Source organism: Entamoeba invadens (genome assembly GCF_000330505.1).
Source record: "Entamoeba invadens IP1 unplaced genomic scaffold scaff_1105074726357, whole genome shotgun sequence".
In the NCBI taxonomy this organism is placed as follows: domain Eukaryota; phylum Evosea; order Mastigamoebida; family Endamoebidae; genus Entamoeba; species Entamoeba invadens.
In genome coordinates, this window is record NW_004443615.1 from 508,782 (window position 1) to 524,178 (window position 15,397).

The window sequence follows — 15,397 nt, forward strand, 5'->3', positions numbered from 1 at the left end:
TTTAAGTATATAAAATATAATAAATTAATACTAACATATTAAAACCCATAACGTTGAATTCCATGAAAACCACAAAAAATGAATTACACTTGTTGTATAACATTGTTCTGTACTTCCGAAAGATCTTTCATTTGTACGACAATGAAGTGCTTCGGCACAAAGTTCTGTGAACCGCACAGCACATTTGACATTCCTTTATAATCGAATGAATATTGATCACAGTAACACTGTCCGCTTCCTTTTTTGAATAAAGCGATATCATGTCCTCCACCAACACCACACAACTCTTCATTTGTGTCGCCATATAACATAAACTGAGAGTTTTGGTCAGTCGATAAAAACTTGGTAGGGGTAGTGAGTTTAGTCTTGGAAACCAACGAGAAGACAAATCCATTTTGGTCGTAAAGGTATTTCTCTCTTTCATTAATTTTGGTCTTAACAAAACCCCCAAATTTGTTACCTTTTGTATCTTCGATGACCAATAATATACTCTCTTGATTAAATACCTTTTCCGCAAAGTCGTTTTTGGTCTTCTCGAAGTTGTCTGTCAACGAGTCGAAGATGACGTCCGTTGCTTTCATCGACGTCCATTCTTCGATTTTTCGAAGGTCGGCAATTGAAAGTATTTCGTGTGTTTTTTCAAAGAGGTTTGTGTTCAAAAAAGACGTCTCCAGTTGCTTTCTTCGCTCTTCAAATTCTTTTTTCCTGTTCAGAATCCAGTCGTTCTTCGGCTTAATTTCTTCTTTCATCTTCTCTTCTTCAAGATAGATGACCTTTTTTATTAATTCGTTGCTAGTCTCAGCGTCTCGAGTTTCGTTCTGTTTACTTGTGTTAACCAAATCTTCGACAAAGGAAAGTGTAGTCTTGATCACTCCTATCGCATTCTCACTGACTTGAATAACATTCTTTCGCTTCTCATTAATGTTATTTATATTATTTAATAAATTCTCGATCTTGTCGATTGCTTGCTGCGTCGTTTCGTTGGGCAATTTTCGAGTGCTGTCTTGACCTATAAATTCTAAATAGTTTTGTGCTTCTTTTTGAGTCTCTGTGAGCAATGTAACCATCTCACCAAGCTTCGTCACTAACGAAGAAAAATCGCGTTTGTCGTCCTCACTCATTAAAAAATTACAGTTCCTTAGATTCTTTATTATATCTAAAATCCCATTCAACCTTGAAATTCTTTTCACATCGATTTCTGGTTATTTATAGAAAAAGACGTGGTGACTCTCTTCTTTTTTGTTTGTTTTATATTAGATTCTAAGAGTTATACAATTTTACTATAATTTTAATTATATTCAACTTTTTGTTTCAAGTTGCTAATAATTTTATATAAGTACATTCTATAATATCACGTAGAATTGATCAGGTCACAAAAACACTTTTTAATTATAAAATATATAAAATAATAACTATATATTCTATTTGCTGTTCATTCGAAGCAGTTTCATTATGAATTCATTATTGAAATGACAATTTTAAAGTCCTTTCAATAGAATTGTCTCGAGTTGACCGACCAATCAACACACATCATCAATGCTCATTAGTATCAAAAAAGATGGGCAATTTTTTTGCCTATCATTGTGAGTTGTTGGGACACACTGGATGTGTGATGACTGTTATGTTGATTTTTTCATCTTAATGTAATTATGAATCACATCATAAAAGATCAATTGAATTGATCTCTGATAATGTGGACATAGTGATTACTCCCCTTTATCTCACATGAATCATAACAATAAATTATAATTTAATTTATTATTATTTGATAGTTGTTTTTAACATTTTTACACTTGTTTTTCACTTTAATAATAAAAACAGTTACATTTTAACTATAAAATGTAACCGTTTTATTTATTTTATTAACATAAAAATATAATAAAAACAAAAATAGATGATATGGTTGGGTTGAATAAATAATAATAATTTAAACCATTCTCAACAAACTCATTGTTATTGCTTTTATAAGCTAAGGCGACATTCAACACTATAAATTTATAAATAAAAATTACATAAACAATAAGAAATTTTGAATGAATTAGAAGCACTTTCTGTGGACGATGGCTGGTCCAGACTCGTCGTACTCTTCCTTGGTGATCCACATGTTCTGGAAAGTGGACAACGAAGCAAGAATTGAGCCTCCAATCCAGACGGAGTACTTTCTCTCTGGTGGTGCAATGACCTTGATCTTCATTGTTGGTGGGGCAAGAGCAACCATCTCCTTCTCAAGTCTGTCGTTGATACCTGGGTACATTGATGTTCCACCAGACAAGACGATGTTTCCGTACAAGTCCTTTCTGATATCGACATCGCACTTCATGATTGAGTTGTAAGTTGTCTCGTGGATACCTGATGCTTCCATACCAAGGAATGATGGCTGGAAGAGTGCTTCTGGGCATCTGAATCTCTCGTTTCCAATGGTGATGACTTGACCATCTGGAAGTTCGTATGACTTCTCGAGTTCTGATGATGAGGCAGCCTTCTGCATCTCTTCGTTGAAGTCAAGAGCGACGTAGCAGAGCTTCTCCTTGATGTCTCTGACAATTTCTCTTTCAGCAGTTGTGGTGAAAGCATAACCTCTTTCAGTCAAGATCTTCATGAGGTAGTCAGTGAGATCACGACCAGCAAGATCAATTCTGAGGATGGCGTGTGGGAGTGAAAAACCTTCATAGATTGGGACGCAGTGAGAGACACCATCACCAGAATCCATGACAATACCAGTGGTTCTACCAGAGGCGTACAATGAAAGGACAGCCTGAATTCCAACGTACATGGCTGGGACGTTGAAAGTCTCAAACATGATTTGTGTCATCTTTTCTCTGTTAGCCTTTGGGTTCATTGGGGCTTCAGTCAAGAGGACTGGGTGCTCTTCTGGTGCAATTCTGAGCTCGTTGTAGAAAGTGTGGTGCCAGATCTTCTCCATGTCGTCCCAGTTGTTGACAATACCGTGCTCAATTGGGTACTTCAAAGTCAAGATACCTCTCTTTGATTGTGCTTCATCTCCGACATAGGTGTCCTTGTTGCCCATACCAGCCATGACTGAGACTTGTTTTGGTCTGCCAACAATTGATGGGAAGACGGCTCGTGGGGCGTCATCACCAGCAAAACCGGCCTTGCACATACCGGATCCATTGTCTACGACAAGTGCTTGTACTTCTCCTTCTTCTCCCATTTGAATGTCTTCTTCTTTCAAGTTTGTAGCTTATATATTGTTTGGTTAAAGTTTGGTGTTAGAGTTATCGTTAGTCAGTTCTTTTAGTTCGCCGAATAGTTTTGATGTTTTTGTATTGGTTTTTTTAATAATTTCCATATTATTAGAAATAGATATTATAAAAAACATCCAACAATACATGAAATGTTATTTGATGGTGTTACTACACGCGTATTTAAAAAATGTTATTCAAGAAATTCAACAAACAAAAAAAATCAATAAAAGAAATATAACCACTTTCAACATTGTTTTAGTTGAAAGTATTTAGAGTCTCCCTTAATATTGGGTTGATAAGGAGACATACATAGTATTTAATCCACAGTGTATAATACAGCTGTGGGACACTGAAACACACTTGTCAGTTGAGCATTGGGAAATTGGTTATTCCCCATTGCCATATAAAAACAAGGTGTGTCCATACTAAGTGAATTGGTTTGAACCGATGTATCGGTTTGTTTTTCATCTATACCAGAAGACTGTGTTTCTTGTGTATTAGAAACGCTAGAACTCTGTTGATAATCATAAAGGTTTTCGGGTTCAGTTATCAGTGTGTTGTAGAGTTGGCATATAGAAAGGTTATAAGGATCTAAAGTGGCCAAGTTTTGCCTTCTTGCGTAGTGTGTCTTAGGAAGTGTTCTGATAATGCCAATCACACCAACCCCAAATTCTTTGAACCCCTTCTCAGAAAATGGAACCATCCGTGCATACTTCACTTGTCCTATTTGTTTCTTGCTTGAGTGTGCCTTTCTTGCTTCAGAGCCCAATTCAAAAGTTTCAGCCAGCCATCTTGCAATAAAATTATATATTTGGGCGTCTTCATTCTTCTTGGTCTTTCTGTCCGCATCAACAATCCTTGCAAACGACGGAAACAACGAAGAAGATGCTATTGTGAGGTGGTCTGAGTTGATGAAACTTTTGTCCTTTAAAACAGGACACTTGATTCCAAAGGATGCACCATAACAATTGGCAAGACCAATAAGTGCTGCATTACTTAAGTACTCACGCTGGGTGCTTTCTCTTTTAGAAATGGTATTTTTCTTTAAAAACGAGCATGACTGAGACAATTCCATCTGTGTCACTTTTTCAATGAGTTTCCAGTAACTCAAGTAGCTTTTTATTATACAGATAGAAGAAAAAAGAGATGACAAGGATAAAGTCGGTGACAAAAATTAATGTTTTATAAAACAAAATAACAAAAAAATCAAAATAAAAATTTGTAAAAACCTTTTTATTACATGGAAATTGAACCAACACTACCTGTCAATCCTCTCGCCCCAAATGATGTTCATGTTGTTATGCCTTTGAAGCTCGCGGACATTCTTTCTTGTCGCTTTCTGGAGCAATTATCAGAAGATTTGGGCTCTGGAAAAAGCAAAAAATTGATTAGAGGACTTATGAACTATGAAGAAATGACGCACAATGTTGAAAGTGTGAAAGAACAATTAAAAGAAGTCAATCAATCAAAAAATTCTCTTTAAAAGACGTTTTGAATGCACAATAAATATTGCAATTCTTTATATTTGATGAATTGTTTTTTCGCTTGGAAACCCGAAGGGAGCAAATAGCAACAGTCTTTTCAATTCTAAGAGGAGAGTCTTTTGTCATTTATAGATCAGTTGGAATTTTGTTCAATTCACATTTAAGTCTCATTCAAAAGGAAATTACCGAATACAAGAAAGAACAAACAACTGGAAGAAGGACAACAATGGGAAGACCGACATTCTTTGACAAAAGAACCAAATTTTTAGCTGACGCATTTGTCAAATATTGCAATAATCAAAAATAGCTTTGACATTTGCAGCATTCTCTAAACTGGTTGAAAGAACAACTGGAACAACGTTTAAACCAGATACAATGAGAAAGTGGGTTCTCAAAACGTTTGACCTCAAAACAATCGAAGGGAAACCGGAAGACATCGGACGATTATCAATAAACCCCGAGGACATCATAACGAATTACATGGAGATGGCAGACTTTAATGGTATAAATAGTGGTCTTGTCTTTAACAATGATGAAGTTGGTTTTCAAGACTTTTGCGACAAGAAAACCGTCAGAGTGCTTGTTCCCAAAAATGTTGACGTTGAAAGGATTAAGATTGGTGTTGGAAGAAGTGGTAAGAGATCCACTATTATCTGTATGATATGTTTGGATGGCACTACAGCGTGTCCCGGTGTTGTAGTGACCAATAAAATGCTTGATATTAAGCTGTTGTCAACGTTTTCTGATGCAACCTTTTTCACCAACAACACGGGATTTGCAACCAAGGAAATCTTCTGCAACTGGATGATGAATGTAGTGGTTGAATACATCAAAGCCAAAAGAATTTTACTTCGACTTCCACCAGACGCGCCTGCACTGATCACCATCGATGATTTTTCTGGACACAATTACGATGAATTGAGTACACAATTGGCACAATCACACATCAAAATTCATAAGTATATACCACACTGTTCTCATTTGGTGCAACCCTTGGATCTGTGCCTTTTCTGTTCAGTGAAAAAACAATGTTCAAACAGAACTCCCCTTTTCAAAACCTCTGTTTCATCTTCTGAATTGACGAGATCGTTGCATCCAACAACACCTTCCACAGTCCCAATCGTTCCAAATACCTGATTAGAGCACAGAGGTGAGCAACAAGGAGTTGATCTCAATGTTGCAATTCGAGAAATAATTGGTTATTTAGCAGATGCAAATAACGTGGCAACAGACGCAATTCGAGAGAGAGGACAGAGAATGGAAAGTGGGAAGAGACTTACCAACACAATTACCACAATACTGTCAAGCATCGACAGAGCAGCAACACATGAGACCATTATCGCGTCGTTTCAGAGGGCAGGAATGGTTTCTCGTTATGTTGAAGGCGCTTTCCGCCTTTTCATTGATATAAAAAGTGCTTCTAGACTTGTTGAAGAATTTCAGACTTTTTTCCAGACAACAGTATTTCCCAACCAAACAACAATGACAAAACTCACAGCTCCCAACAACGACGTTAATGTCATTAACATCGCAGACCTTAACCCAAAGCAAAAAAGGATGACAAACAAAACAAAGGTCTGCCACATCAAAGCAATGGCAAGGTCCATTGTCCTCGATCCATCCAACGAAACCTTAAACGAACCCATTCTTTCAAGAATAGTAAGATTATACGGAGAACAACCCCATTCTAATGAACCTATGAGACTGTTCCCCATTACAATTTCCAACCAAACTCGTTGGAAACCTTTGAGCTCGATGACAGTGACTGGGAGGGTCTTAATTGAGTCTCTATTTTCTTTGAATCTCGGTTTTCCTTTTTTAAGTTCTTTTTTATTAAGATTGTTTTTTTTCTGAAAAGTTTGAATACACTTTTGCATTTTTTGTGTTATTAAAATTCTTGGTCTTTTTTTGCCTCAATTCTTTGGAAAACAACGAAAAAATAGCAAAAGTGTGTCGTCACCTACTTTACCTTTACCATCCATTTATTGGGATTAATAACCCATACCAATAGAGAAAAAAACATTTAACTGGAAATATCCTCGAAATAAATGGGTTATTTATACTTTGTCACTGACTTTATCCTCCATTTGTTGTTAGTCTAACAACGTTATCTGGTACCTTTTGGACCATAAAGATTGGAATATTTCGGGGAGCAGTCCCAAAAATCCATCCCAATTGTTTCGGGTTTTTTCACGTTTTACCTAATGCCCGGTGTTTAGACCAAAATACAGCCATTAAATTTTGATCAGATAATGTTGTTAGACTGACTCTTGAGTCATTCTCTAAACGTTGTCCCTCAGTTTTTAGATATTAATAACTGGAATATATCGGGAAATTTTTCGAAACGCCAGAAAATCATTGTTTCAGTTTTTTACCGTTTTAATGATTTATCACCTATTTCCCATTTTTTTAAAGAATTTTTTGTGTATTTTATGCTAAAGGGATAACGTTTAGAGAGTGACTCAACTAAACTTAAACTTTATAAGTTTTTCCTTTACTATAATTATTATAAAAAACTATGACAATAATAAATAAGAATTATTGATTGTTGAGGAATTATAATAAAATTAGAAAATGAAATTTTTCATGAGGTTATAAAAAGAATTAAAATATAGGTAAGTTATAGTTATATGAGCTATTGGTTATATTAATAATATTGTTATTTATTTCCAATAAAAAATATAAATAATTAGTTACAGACAGACACACCTTTAGCCAATCCACACAAGTAAAGGTATTGTCCATATGGTATGTCATGTAACATTTCAGCGTTGTTCACACAACAGTTTTCACAAATTTCAATAGAGACGTTTTCAATTTTTAAAGGCAAATTGATAGATTTGAGGTGATTACATTGTCCGATTTCTAGGTCTTTCAACTTTTCTCCCGTGAAGAGTCGTTTCAATGTTGACAAACAGGCGAGTTGGAGTTTTGTAACATTTTGTGGGACTTTTATTTCTTCAAGATTCACTTTACATAGAAATATATTTTCCAAGTCGTCATTTAAAGGGGGGACAGGAGAACTTGTGACAGACAGTTCCTTCAATTTGAGTGTTGGGAATGCGTCTTTTGCGACACAATTTCTCAACACGAGTTGTGTTAAATGCTTGCAGTTATCCAGACAATGTGGGAACAAAGAACATCTACTCAATGACAATTCGACAACAGTAGTTACCATTTCTGACACTTCATTTCCAAAAATAGTTGCAGATATCACGTCGCACAGTTTTGGAATTTTCGACGCAAATGGGATTTCAATATTTATCGTCTTGTGTGGCAACACTATCTTATCACAGTTATTGAAACCGAGATATTTCACGTTTTCAGGAACAACAACTTCGCAATCTATGTACGCCAAAACAAGTTTAATGATATTACTTGGTAGTTCTGGTATAAGTTCCATATGTTTAATAATAAGACTTTCCATTTGTATGGGAAATCCAGCAATATGATTCACGTTTTCAAGTATTGCTCTCTTCAATGTGCATATCATGGGGATGTCTACTTTAACATTTCGAATTTCACAGTTGCACAAATTGGTGAGCGGTGTGGTCGTGAGACTTTTCCGTGCAAAATTGGGTAAATTCACCAAGACCAAATTCCTCAAAACTTCGGGGAAGTTCATTGAAACCAAATTTGTTGCTTGGACAACAGTAAGTCCGGTGACACTTTCTGGTACAAACAAGAAATTTTCCAAGTCACAGAATATCATATTCAACTCGAGTAAATTGGGTAACACTGGAAATGTAAATTGTGGTGTTCCAACAGTCAAAGAGAGAAGACTTGTTGGGAGGAGAACATCAAGTTTTGGAAATTCTGCACATGGGATCACCAATGAGTAAAGTTCGATGTCTCGCAAGTCCAAGTCGATTTGGTCTTCGTCAATTGATGTTGGACCAAATTGGAAAAATGGGACATCATATGAGTCTACCATTCTCTTAAACCGCTCGATATTTTCAGTAGTAGGAAAGTCGATAGGAACAACTAAGTGATACTTATAAGGGACAAGAAATGCTCGTTCTTTAATTAATGAGATGTGGAGTTTGTTGAAACAACACACTACTTGTATTGTTTTATCAATCGAGCGCAATAGGGCCAAACTCAACTCTTCAACCTCATCGATGAAATACACCACAAACTTTGTGAGAAACTTAAAATTGTCTTTGAGTGAATTCACAAATTGTACAATTTGTTTTGTACATTGTGCTGGAGTGAAAATTGTTAATTCGAATTTATGTGGGAGGTGTTGTGGAATGATATAGTCGAAGGAAAAGTCGCTTGAAATTCTAAGAACAAGTGATTTTAGGTGTTGCATATTTGGTAAACAAGTGAAGTGTTCACAAAATGATGTACTGTCTAAAGACACGTCTAAAGCTGATACTTTGCTTGCTATGTAATTTAAGTAACTTTTTGTATTGTTATTTAATTCGTTACACTGAGTTTTGATATTATTAATACGCTGAATATGTTTGTGGTACTTCGACAAAAATTCGAGAGGTGCTTGAATAGTTTCCATATGTTGAATGACTTGAATGAACTTGAATAATGACTTCTCATCGAGACAAGTTGGATTAGTCAAGAAAAAGTTTTCAATGCAAGTGTTGTGTGAGACAAGAACTAAATTTTTAATATCATCAAATGATTGAAAATAATATGCTACATTCAGTAAAAAGCACTTTTCTAGTCTTGACATGGTGTATTGTGATTTATATTTTACAGTTATAACTTCTTTACTTTTCGATTTAAAAACTCGTTAAAAATCAATTATCAACAACACAACATTTAGTCCTTCTTGATAGTTTTACGCTTTTTAACAAGCAAAAGCCCACACTTGAAACAGACTACAAGTATTATAAGAACACCTATTATAAGAAGCGTCACACCCACCCAAAAAGTTTTGTCAACAGACTCTCCAACATTTAAAAGTCCACCCTTTTTGTTATTGTAGTCATTTTTCACACGAAAAGCCACTGTCAAAACAATAAGAAGGGAAATTGTGAACAGCATTTTCTTTTAGAGTTTTTAAGTCTTTAACATCACCAAAGACTTGAAAATCAATTAATTCCATTCATCATTTTTTGTTTTTCATTTGTTATTGTTAAAAAATAAAAATTTATTTATATTATTAAAACAAAACTATTCAAATAATATTGTTTATATTGGAACGTAAATTTACTCCCAAAATTAAATCTTAATAAAATTTAAAAATTATAAACCGGTAAAATTCGTTATGGAAAAAGGATGAAAATTTTAAAACAAAATTGAATAATACAACAAAAACAGGCTGCAACTTTGGAAATTTGTTTTTTGTCAACTAGTAAAAACATAAATAAAAAATAAAATTATTTTGATAAATTATATTATTATAAATATAAAAACTATAATTGTTATAATTAATTGTATAGAAAAACAAAACAACAATTATTTGGTAAGGAAGCTAAAAAAAGAAATACAAAAATGGCAGTGCCATTTATCTTTTCCATATTATTTTCAGGCTTTTTAAAGTCTGTTTTATTTGCTTTATCACATTTGATAAAAACTAATCCACTAACTGTCAATAAAATATAAGATGATCCATTAATTAAATAATAGTAAATTTTTATTTATATATAGTTTTAGAGTAAACAAATTTTAAAACATTTTAAAAAAAATGATTCATAAAAAACGTTAATTTTGATATTTTGTGAACAAAATTATATTTTTTTCTTGTTTTATATAGAACAATTATATTATAATGATATATATACTATTAGTATATCCTTATTATTTTTATAAGGATTTGGTGGGAATGTTATTTCAAGCGGTTATGTTTCTAAGTAATTGTAAACCATTAATATAGCGTTATGAACTTAACGAGGAGTTCCTTCAGTTTTTAGAATCAAAAAACCCGAAATAGATAAAATATACAAAAACATGCAGACAAATTCTAAAATATAGTAAAGTAACAATAGACATTATGGTACAGTAATTTGAAATGATTTTCTTTGAGCACAGCAATTTTCGAAAAGAGAAATGGAAGCAAAAAGAGCTGACTTCCGCTTTGAAAATATAAATTGTGTTTTTGAATTCATTTGCGGCGGTATAAAGTCATTGAATAGGATCTGCCCACACTGTTAAGCCGTAATCCCATCAATATACACAAAATCCAACTAAAATAAACAAGAAAATTCAAAAATGCCAAAAGAATCGAATTATTTGCATACTCCAGCCGGAATCTTCTAAACCCACCCGAACACTCTAAAAAGAAGAGGCCTTCATAATAATTAAAATCAAAAATAGTACAAATCAATGGATAATAGAACGAAACGACGTATTTAAACGGGACATTTGGACACGACAAAAAGAGTTAAGTATTTTATAATTTTCTTTGTTTGAAAAGTCTCAAACGTTCACATAGCTTTGAATACTTTTTGAATAACTAGAATATCAGATCTCTTCAGTCGCCATGATATCCGTCTCACAGTCCCTTGCTAAGCCAATCCCACAACAGAAATTCGTGTATGAGAGGTTTGTTCTCCACCACTCAAACAAAGACGTTTGAAGTAACAACTAGTGCTTCTTCATCTCTTATGTCCACTGAGAACTCTTACAGTTCAATGGCGACCGGTCTCTCCTTTTATCAAAACTACGGACAACAAACACAACACGAATGTATCGTCCCGCCACGAAACGAGAATCCCATCCCGTATGATTTTAACTTCGACTGCGGAAGTTATGACTCCAACGCAGGATCCTTTGTCAATGGATTTGTCCCTTTTCACAACGATAAAGGAATGGCATTTTGACATCACTCTGTATCTAATTTTTATTAACTCCTCTTTACTTGGTTTATTATATCCATCATTACTTAATGGGCATTTTCTTTCTTAGTCTTCCATGTATGCTCAAAAGTAGAGACTGGTGTTATGTGTTGTGATGTATTTGCCACAATTTATAAATAACTATTTATAAATTCAGAATAAACCATTTAATTCTAGTTTATAAATGATTATTTTACCATATTTAGTATAAAAAAAAGTTGAGTTCTTTCAATTTTGTCGATCAAGTTGATCATTGAAGTAAAATGAAAACAAGATTAAAAAAATTACATAATTGTGAATAATATTTTTTGCTTATTTAACTTAAAATTTTGTTATTGTGTTAGAAAAAAGAAGTAATATAATTGTTATAAATAAACTAATAATAAATATAAAACAAGAAGTTACATTTCGACATGGCATTGTCGAAAAATCTCCAAGAGTTCAACATAGTCGTCTCGTTGGAATTTCGATGGATTCGAAAAGATGACACTTCTCAAGTCTCCTCTTACACAAAACGCGCCAAAAAACCGTTTCAAGTTGTCATCAGTACATTGAGTAAACGTCTGCGTCTTATTGATGACCCACCCTGTTTCAGCAATCCGCTGTTTTTTAAGAAAAGAGTACACATCTTTGTTCACGCCAACAAACTTGACTGATATAACCTTAAGACCGTCAGTGAGTAATTCGAAGTTCTCAAAGTAATGCATGAAGAGCAAATCGACGTTCATACCAACGTTCTTGATAAACACTATATTTGACTTGATATGTGATAAGTCGGCTTGAATGATGCAATACGTCATTATCATTGGAAACAAATTGTCGTTCTCAAATTTCTCGCCAAGGTAATAACAAAACTGTTCAACGACCTTCATAGCACAAAACACACAAACTGCTTTCCCACTTGCTGTTCGAACAGTATCTATTTTCCTCAGTAATTTCACTACAAATGGTACTATCACATTGAACGAATCTAATGGCCCTAAATACCCATAGTCTCGTGGTGTAAAATACAAGTGCTCCGAGCACGTCGTCTGATACAAACAGTCATGCACTTCACAATCGAACACATCGACCTTTTCAAGTGCAAGGATCGATGGCGGCCAAAAGCACCGATACAGTTTCGCAACTAAGAAGTCATCCAAACAACTCTGAAACGCCAATTTATTGAAACCCGCATCATCGTTCCACATCACATCATTCTTAACAAGTTCAGTCATTTCCTCCAAAAATTCGGTTAAGAGGAGCCGTCGGTCTCGAAGTGATTTGTTTTCGACTAACCCCGGGAAGTTGGTGATGAATTGCATCATTCTCTTGACAATATGTAACGAGTCGTTGTACGACATTTTCGAATAGAATTTGGCGATGTCCATCTCCGTTTGTCGCAACGATTGCATGCGATTCTCAGAGAAGTCCAAATGAAAGTATTTTGGAAATCGCCCCGAATGAACCATCTCGTCCTTCTCCTCCTCCGCCTCAATGCATGGAAGTAATTTCCTGATTTGTACAAAGCACGTCTCAAGCTCCATAAACTGCTTGAATAACGAGAAGCTTGGCGGTGAAGTCATTTGGACGGGTTTGACCTTCCAGTTCCAAGGCACTTCATTCTCGCAAATAGGAAATTTGATGAAGAGTGTCATCACCTTAAAATTACCATGAGAGAAGTAGTCCAGTCTTGAGACTTGTGTAGAAAAGATGGGGAAAAGTTCATTGACAGACTTCATTTTAAAGTTGAGTAAATCAGCGTCATGTTCGTCGCGATAAGGACTCGCAAAGACACAAACTTTTTGCCCATTGAATTTGCCACAGATTCCATTGAGTGACACAAATTGGAAATTGGGTGATATGTAAATGATATGTGAGAGTAAAAAAGTGTTCGTGATAGGGATATCCTTTAACAATATAGCTGGTGGTAAGAGTATATACATTCTATTGTGAATGACATAGTCGAGTAAATTAACGTGTTTTTTAAGAGCCTCGATCACGGGATGATTCATATCAATTGACTCTCTAGAGACCGTTGGGGACTCTTTTGTTTGTGGAGTACTTGTCCATCCACCAAAAGACTTAACGACTGAAAGAGTGGAGTGTGCTTGTTTGCGAAACATAGTAACACTACTAATTAATATTTAGTTATTTATAAGTTCAGTTTTTGGTCGTATCAAAAAGTGTTATCCAACGTGTTTTGAAAAGAATTCAAAAAATGAATTTCTTACGAATAGAAGAAATCTGATATATCTTTTTTTAACCTTTCAATCATTGCCGAGGTCTTCACCATAGATAGTTGGACCTCAAACGGTTTATCTGGTGACCCTTCGATACTCACTTCAAAATGCAACAAACACTCTTCGTCGACTATCCCTTTCACCACGATCTTTTGTCGCTTTGGCTGTGGAGGTATCTCTACACTCATTGATGTGACAAATTTAACACCAGCAGCGGTGCTATAGACAAGCACTTCTTTAGGCCCTTTGTACACGCAAAGTTTGAATTTACTGACTTGAGGGTTGACTATATATTTTTTAACAAACTCTTTTGGTATTTTCTCATCTTGTGCAAGGAACACATCGATCAGCGATTCAGACACCTCAAACCCCAACGAATAAGGAGCTGACTCGATTTTAGTTTCTAAACTAACGGTATCATTTTGCATGAATGAGTAATAACTTGCTCCTTTGCATACCATAGTGAGGGGGTCAAAGTTACCATTTCCGCCAAAGCAGAGGACTTTGTTCTTGCTGTTATTTTTATCAAAAATATTTATAATTGCGTCTCTGACTGGGGGCATTAAACATGTCCCTCCCGTTAATAAAACCTTTTCGATTTGATTGGGCTTTGTCCCTGAACTTTTCACAAATTTATTGATCACTTCCATGGCGTTGTCCAGTATAGTTTTGAACTTTTCATTCTGATAGAACGTGTCCCGGTCTATATTAAGAGTATCTTCCGTCTTAATTTCATTGAAGTAATTGCCCAGTTCTATTTCAACACATTTCTTTGTTGTTAATTGGATCTTCACAGACTCTGCTAACTTCCGCAATTTGACACGACGCGCCTTCTTCATCATTCCAATTGTAGTAAGTTGACATGATGTTTTGTCGAAGAACACGCCAAGTCCCTCGTCTTGTGCTATTTCCTCAATTTTTTGTTTGAGAATTTCTATCATCACCAAATCGAAATCATTTCCACCGATGTTCTGGTCGCCTCCACAATTAAAAACGTCAATTTTGCCGTTTATAATTCGGCAGAACGCAACGTCTAAAGTTCCTCCACCAAAGTCAACGACGGCAAACACTTTATTATCCAAATCCTGTATTTTGGCCTCACGTAAATACTCTAAAACAGCACAACTCGGTTCTTGTAATGTGAAAACCGGCACTTCTATGCCTGCAAGTGTCGCAGCGTTTTTTGTTGCTTGGATCTGGTGAGGACCAAAGTCCGAAGGTGTTCCAATAACAACACGCTCTATTTCTTTAGTGACCAAATTGTCTTGTACAATTGAATACAAATATTTCAATACTAACGCTGATATTTGTTCAGGTAAAAACGTTTTTGGTTTGTCTGTCCTGGGATCAGTGATTTGAATACCACAACTATTTGTCCCGGGGTAGTCGACTATTGTAAACGGGAAGATCTTCGTCGTATCTTTGATGACATCTGATACAGGACGCCCAATTAATCGTTTTACATCAAATATTGCCATGTTCTCGTTTGTATCATCCTTTGCAGATATACCTACTAATAGATTTCCTTTGTCTATTTGCGAATAGTTCACCCATGATGGAACAGAACACAAATTGTTAACCGAGACAACAACAGGACTGTTTGTGATTTCATCAAAATATCCGATTGAACAGTACGTTGTCCCGAGATCTATCCCTACACTAATCTTTTTTTCAGGAAGTGCCAT

General features: G+C 35.1%; 6 protein-coding genes across 6 annotated transcripts; all 6 read right to left on the reverse strand.

Moving 5' to 3' along the window:
- Positions 1-83: 83 nt before the first annotated feature.
- EIN_372330 (hypothetical protein) lies at positions 84-1,121 on the reverse strand (the record flags this gene model as incomplete). Its single annotated transcript, XM_004259534.1, has 1 exon — positions 84-1,121. The coding sequence occupies one exon, from the start codon at positions 1,119-1,121 to the stop codon at positions 84-86; it is 1,038 nt and encodes a 345-aa protein (XP_004259582.1).
- A 917-nt stretch (positions 1,122-2,038) lies between these two features.
- On the reverse strand, positions 2,039-3,172 carry EIN_372340 (actin, putative; the record flags this gene model as incomplete). The annotated part of the gene is made up of 1 exon (XM_004259535.1): positions 2,039-3,172. One exon carries the CDS (start codon positions 3,170-3,172, stop codon positions 2,039-2,041), a length of 1,134 nt encoding a protein of 377 aa, XP_004259583.1.
- A 350-nt stretch (positions 3,173-3,522) lies between these two features.
- On the reverse strand, positions 3,523-4,281 carry EIN_372350 (hypothetical protein; the record flags this gene model as incomplete). Its single annotated transcript, XM_004259536.1, has 1 exon — positions 3,523-4,281. The coding sequence occupies one exon, from the start codon at positions 4,279-4,281 to the stop codon at positions 3,523-3,525; it is 759 nt and encodes a 252-aa protein (XP_004259584.1).
- A 3,098-nt stretch (positions 4,282-7,379) lies between these two features.
- Positions 7,380-9,383, reverse strand: EIN_372360 (hypothetical protein; the record flags this gene model as incomplete). Its single annotated transcript, XM_004259537.1, has 1 exon — positions 7,380-9,383. One exon carries the CDS (start codon positions 9,381-9,383, stop codon positions 7,380-7,382), a length of 2,004 nt encoding a protein of 667 aa, XP_004259585.1.
- A 2,508-nt stretch (positions 9,384-11,891) lies between these two features.
- On the reverse strand, positions 11,892-13,595 carry EIN_372370 (hypothetical protein; the record flags this gene model as incomplete). Its single annotated transcript, XM_004259538.1, has 1 exon — positions 11,892-13,595. The coding sequence occupies one exon, from the start codon at positions 13,593-13,595 to the stop codon at positions 11,892-11,894; it is 1,704 nt and encodes a 567-aa protein (XP_004259586.1).
- Positions 13,596-13,699: 104 nt separating this feature from the next.
- Positions 13,700-15,397, reverse strand: EIN_372380 (chaperone protein DNAK, putative; the record flags this gene model as incomplete). Its single annotated transcript, XM_004259539.1, has 1 exon — positions 13,700-15,397. The coding sequence occupies one exon, from the start codon at positions 15,395-15,397 to the stop codon at positions 13,700-13,702; it is 1,698 nt and encodes a 565-aa protein (XP_004259587.1).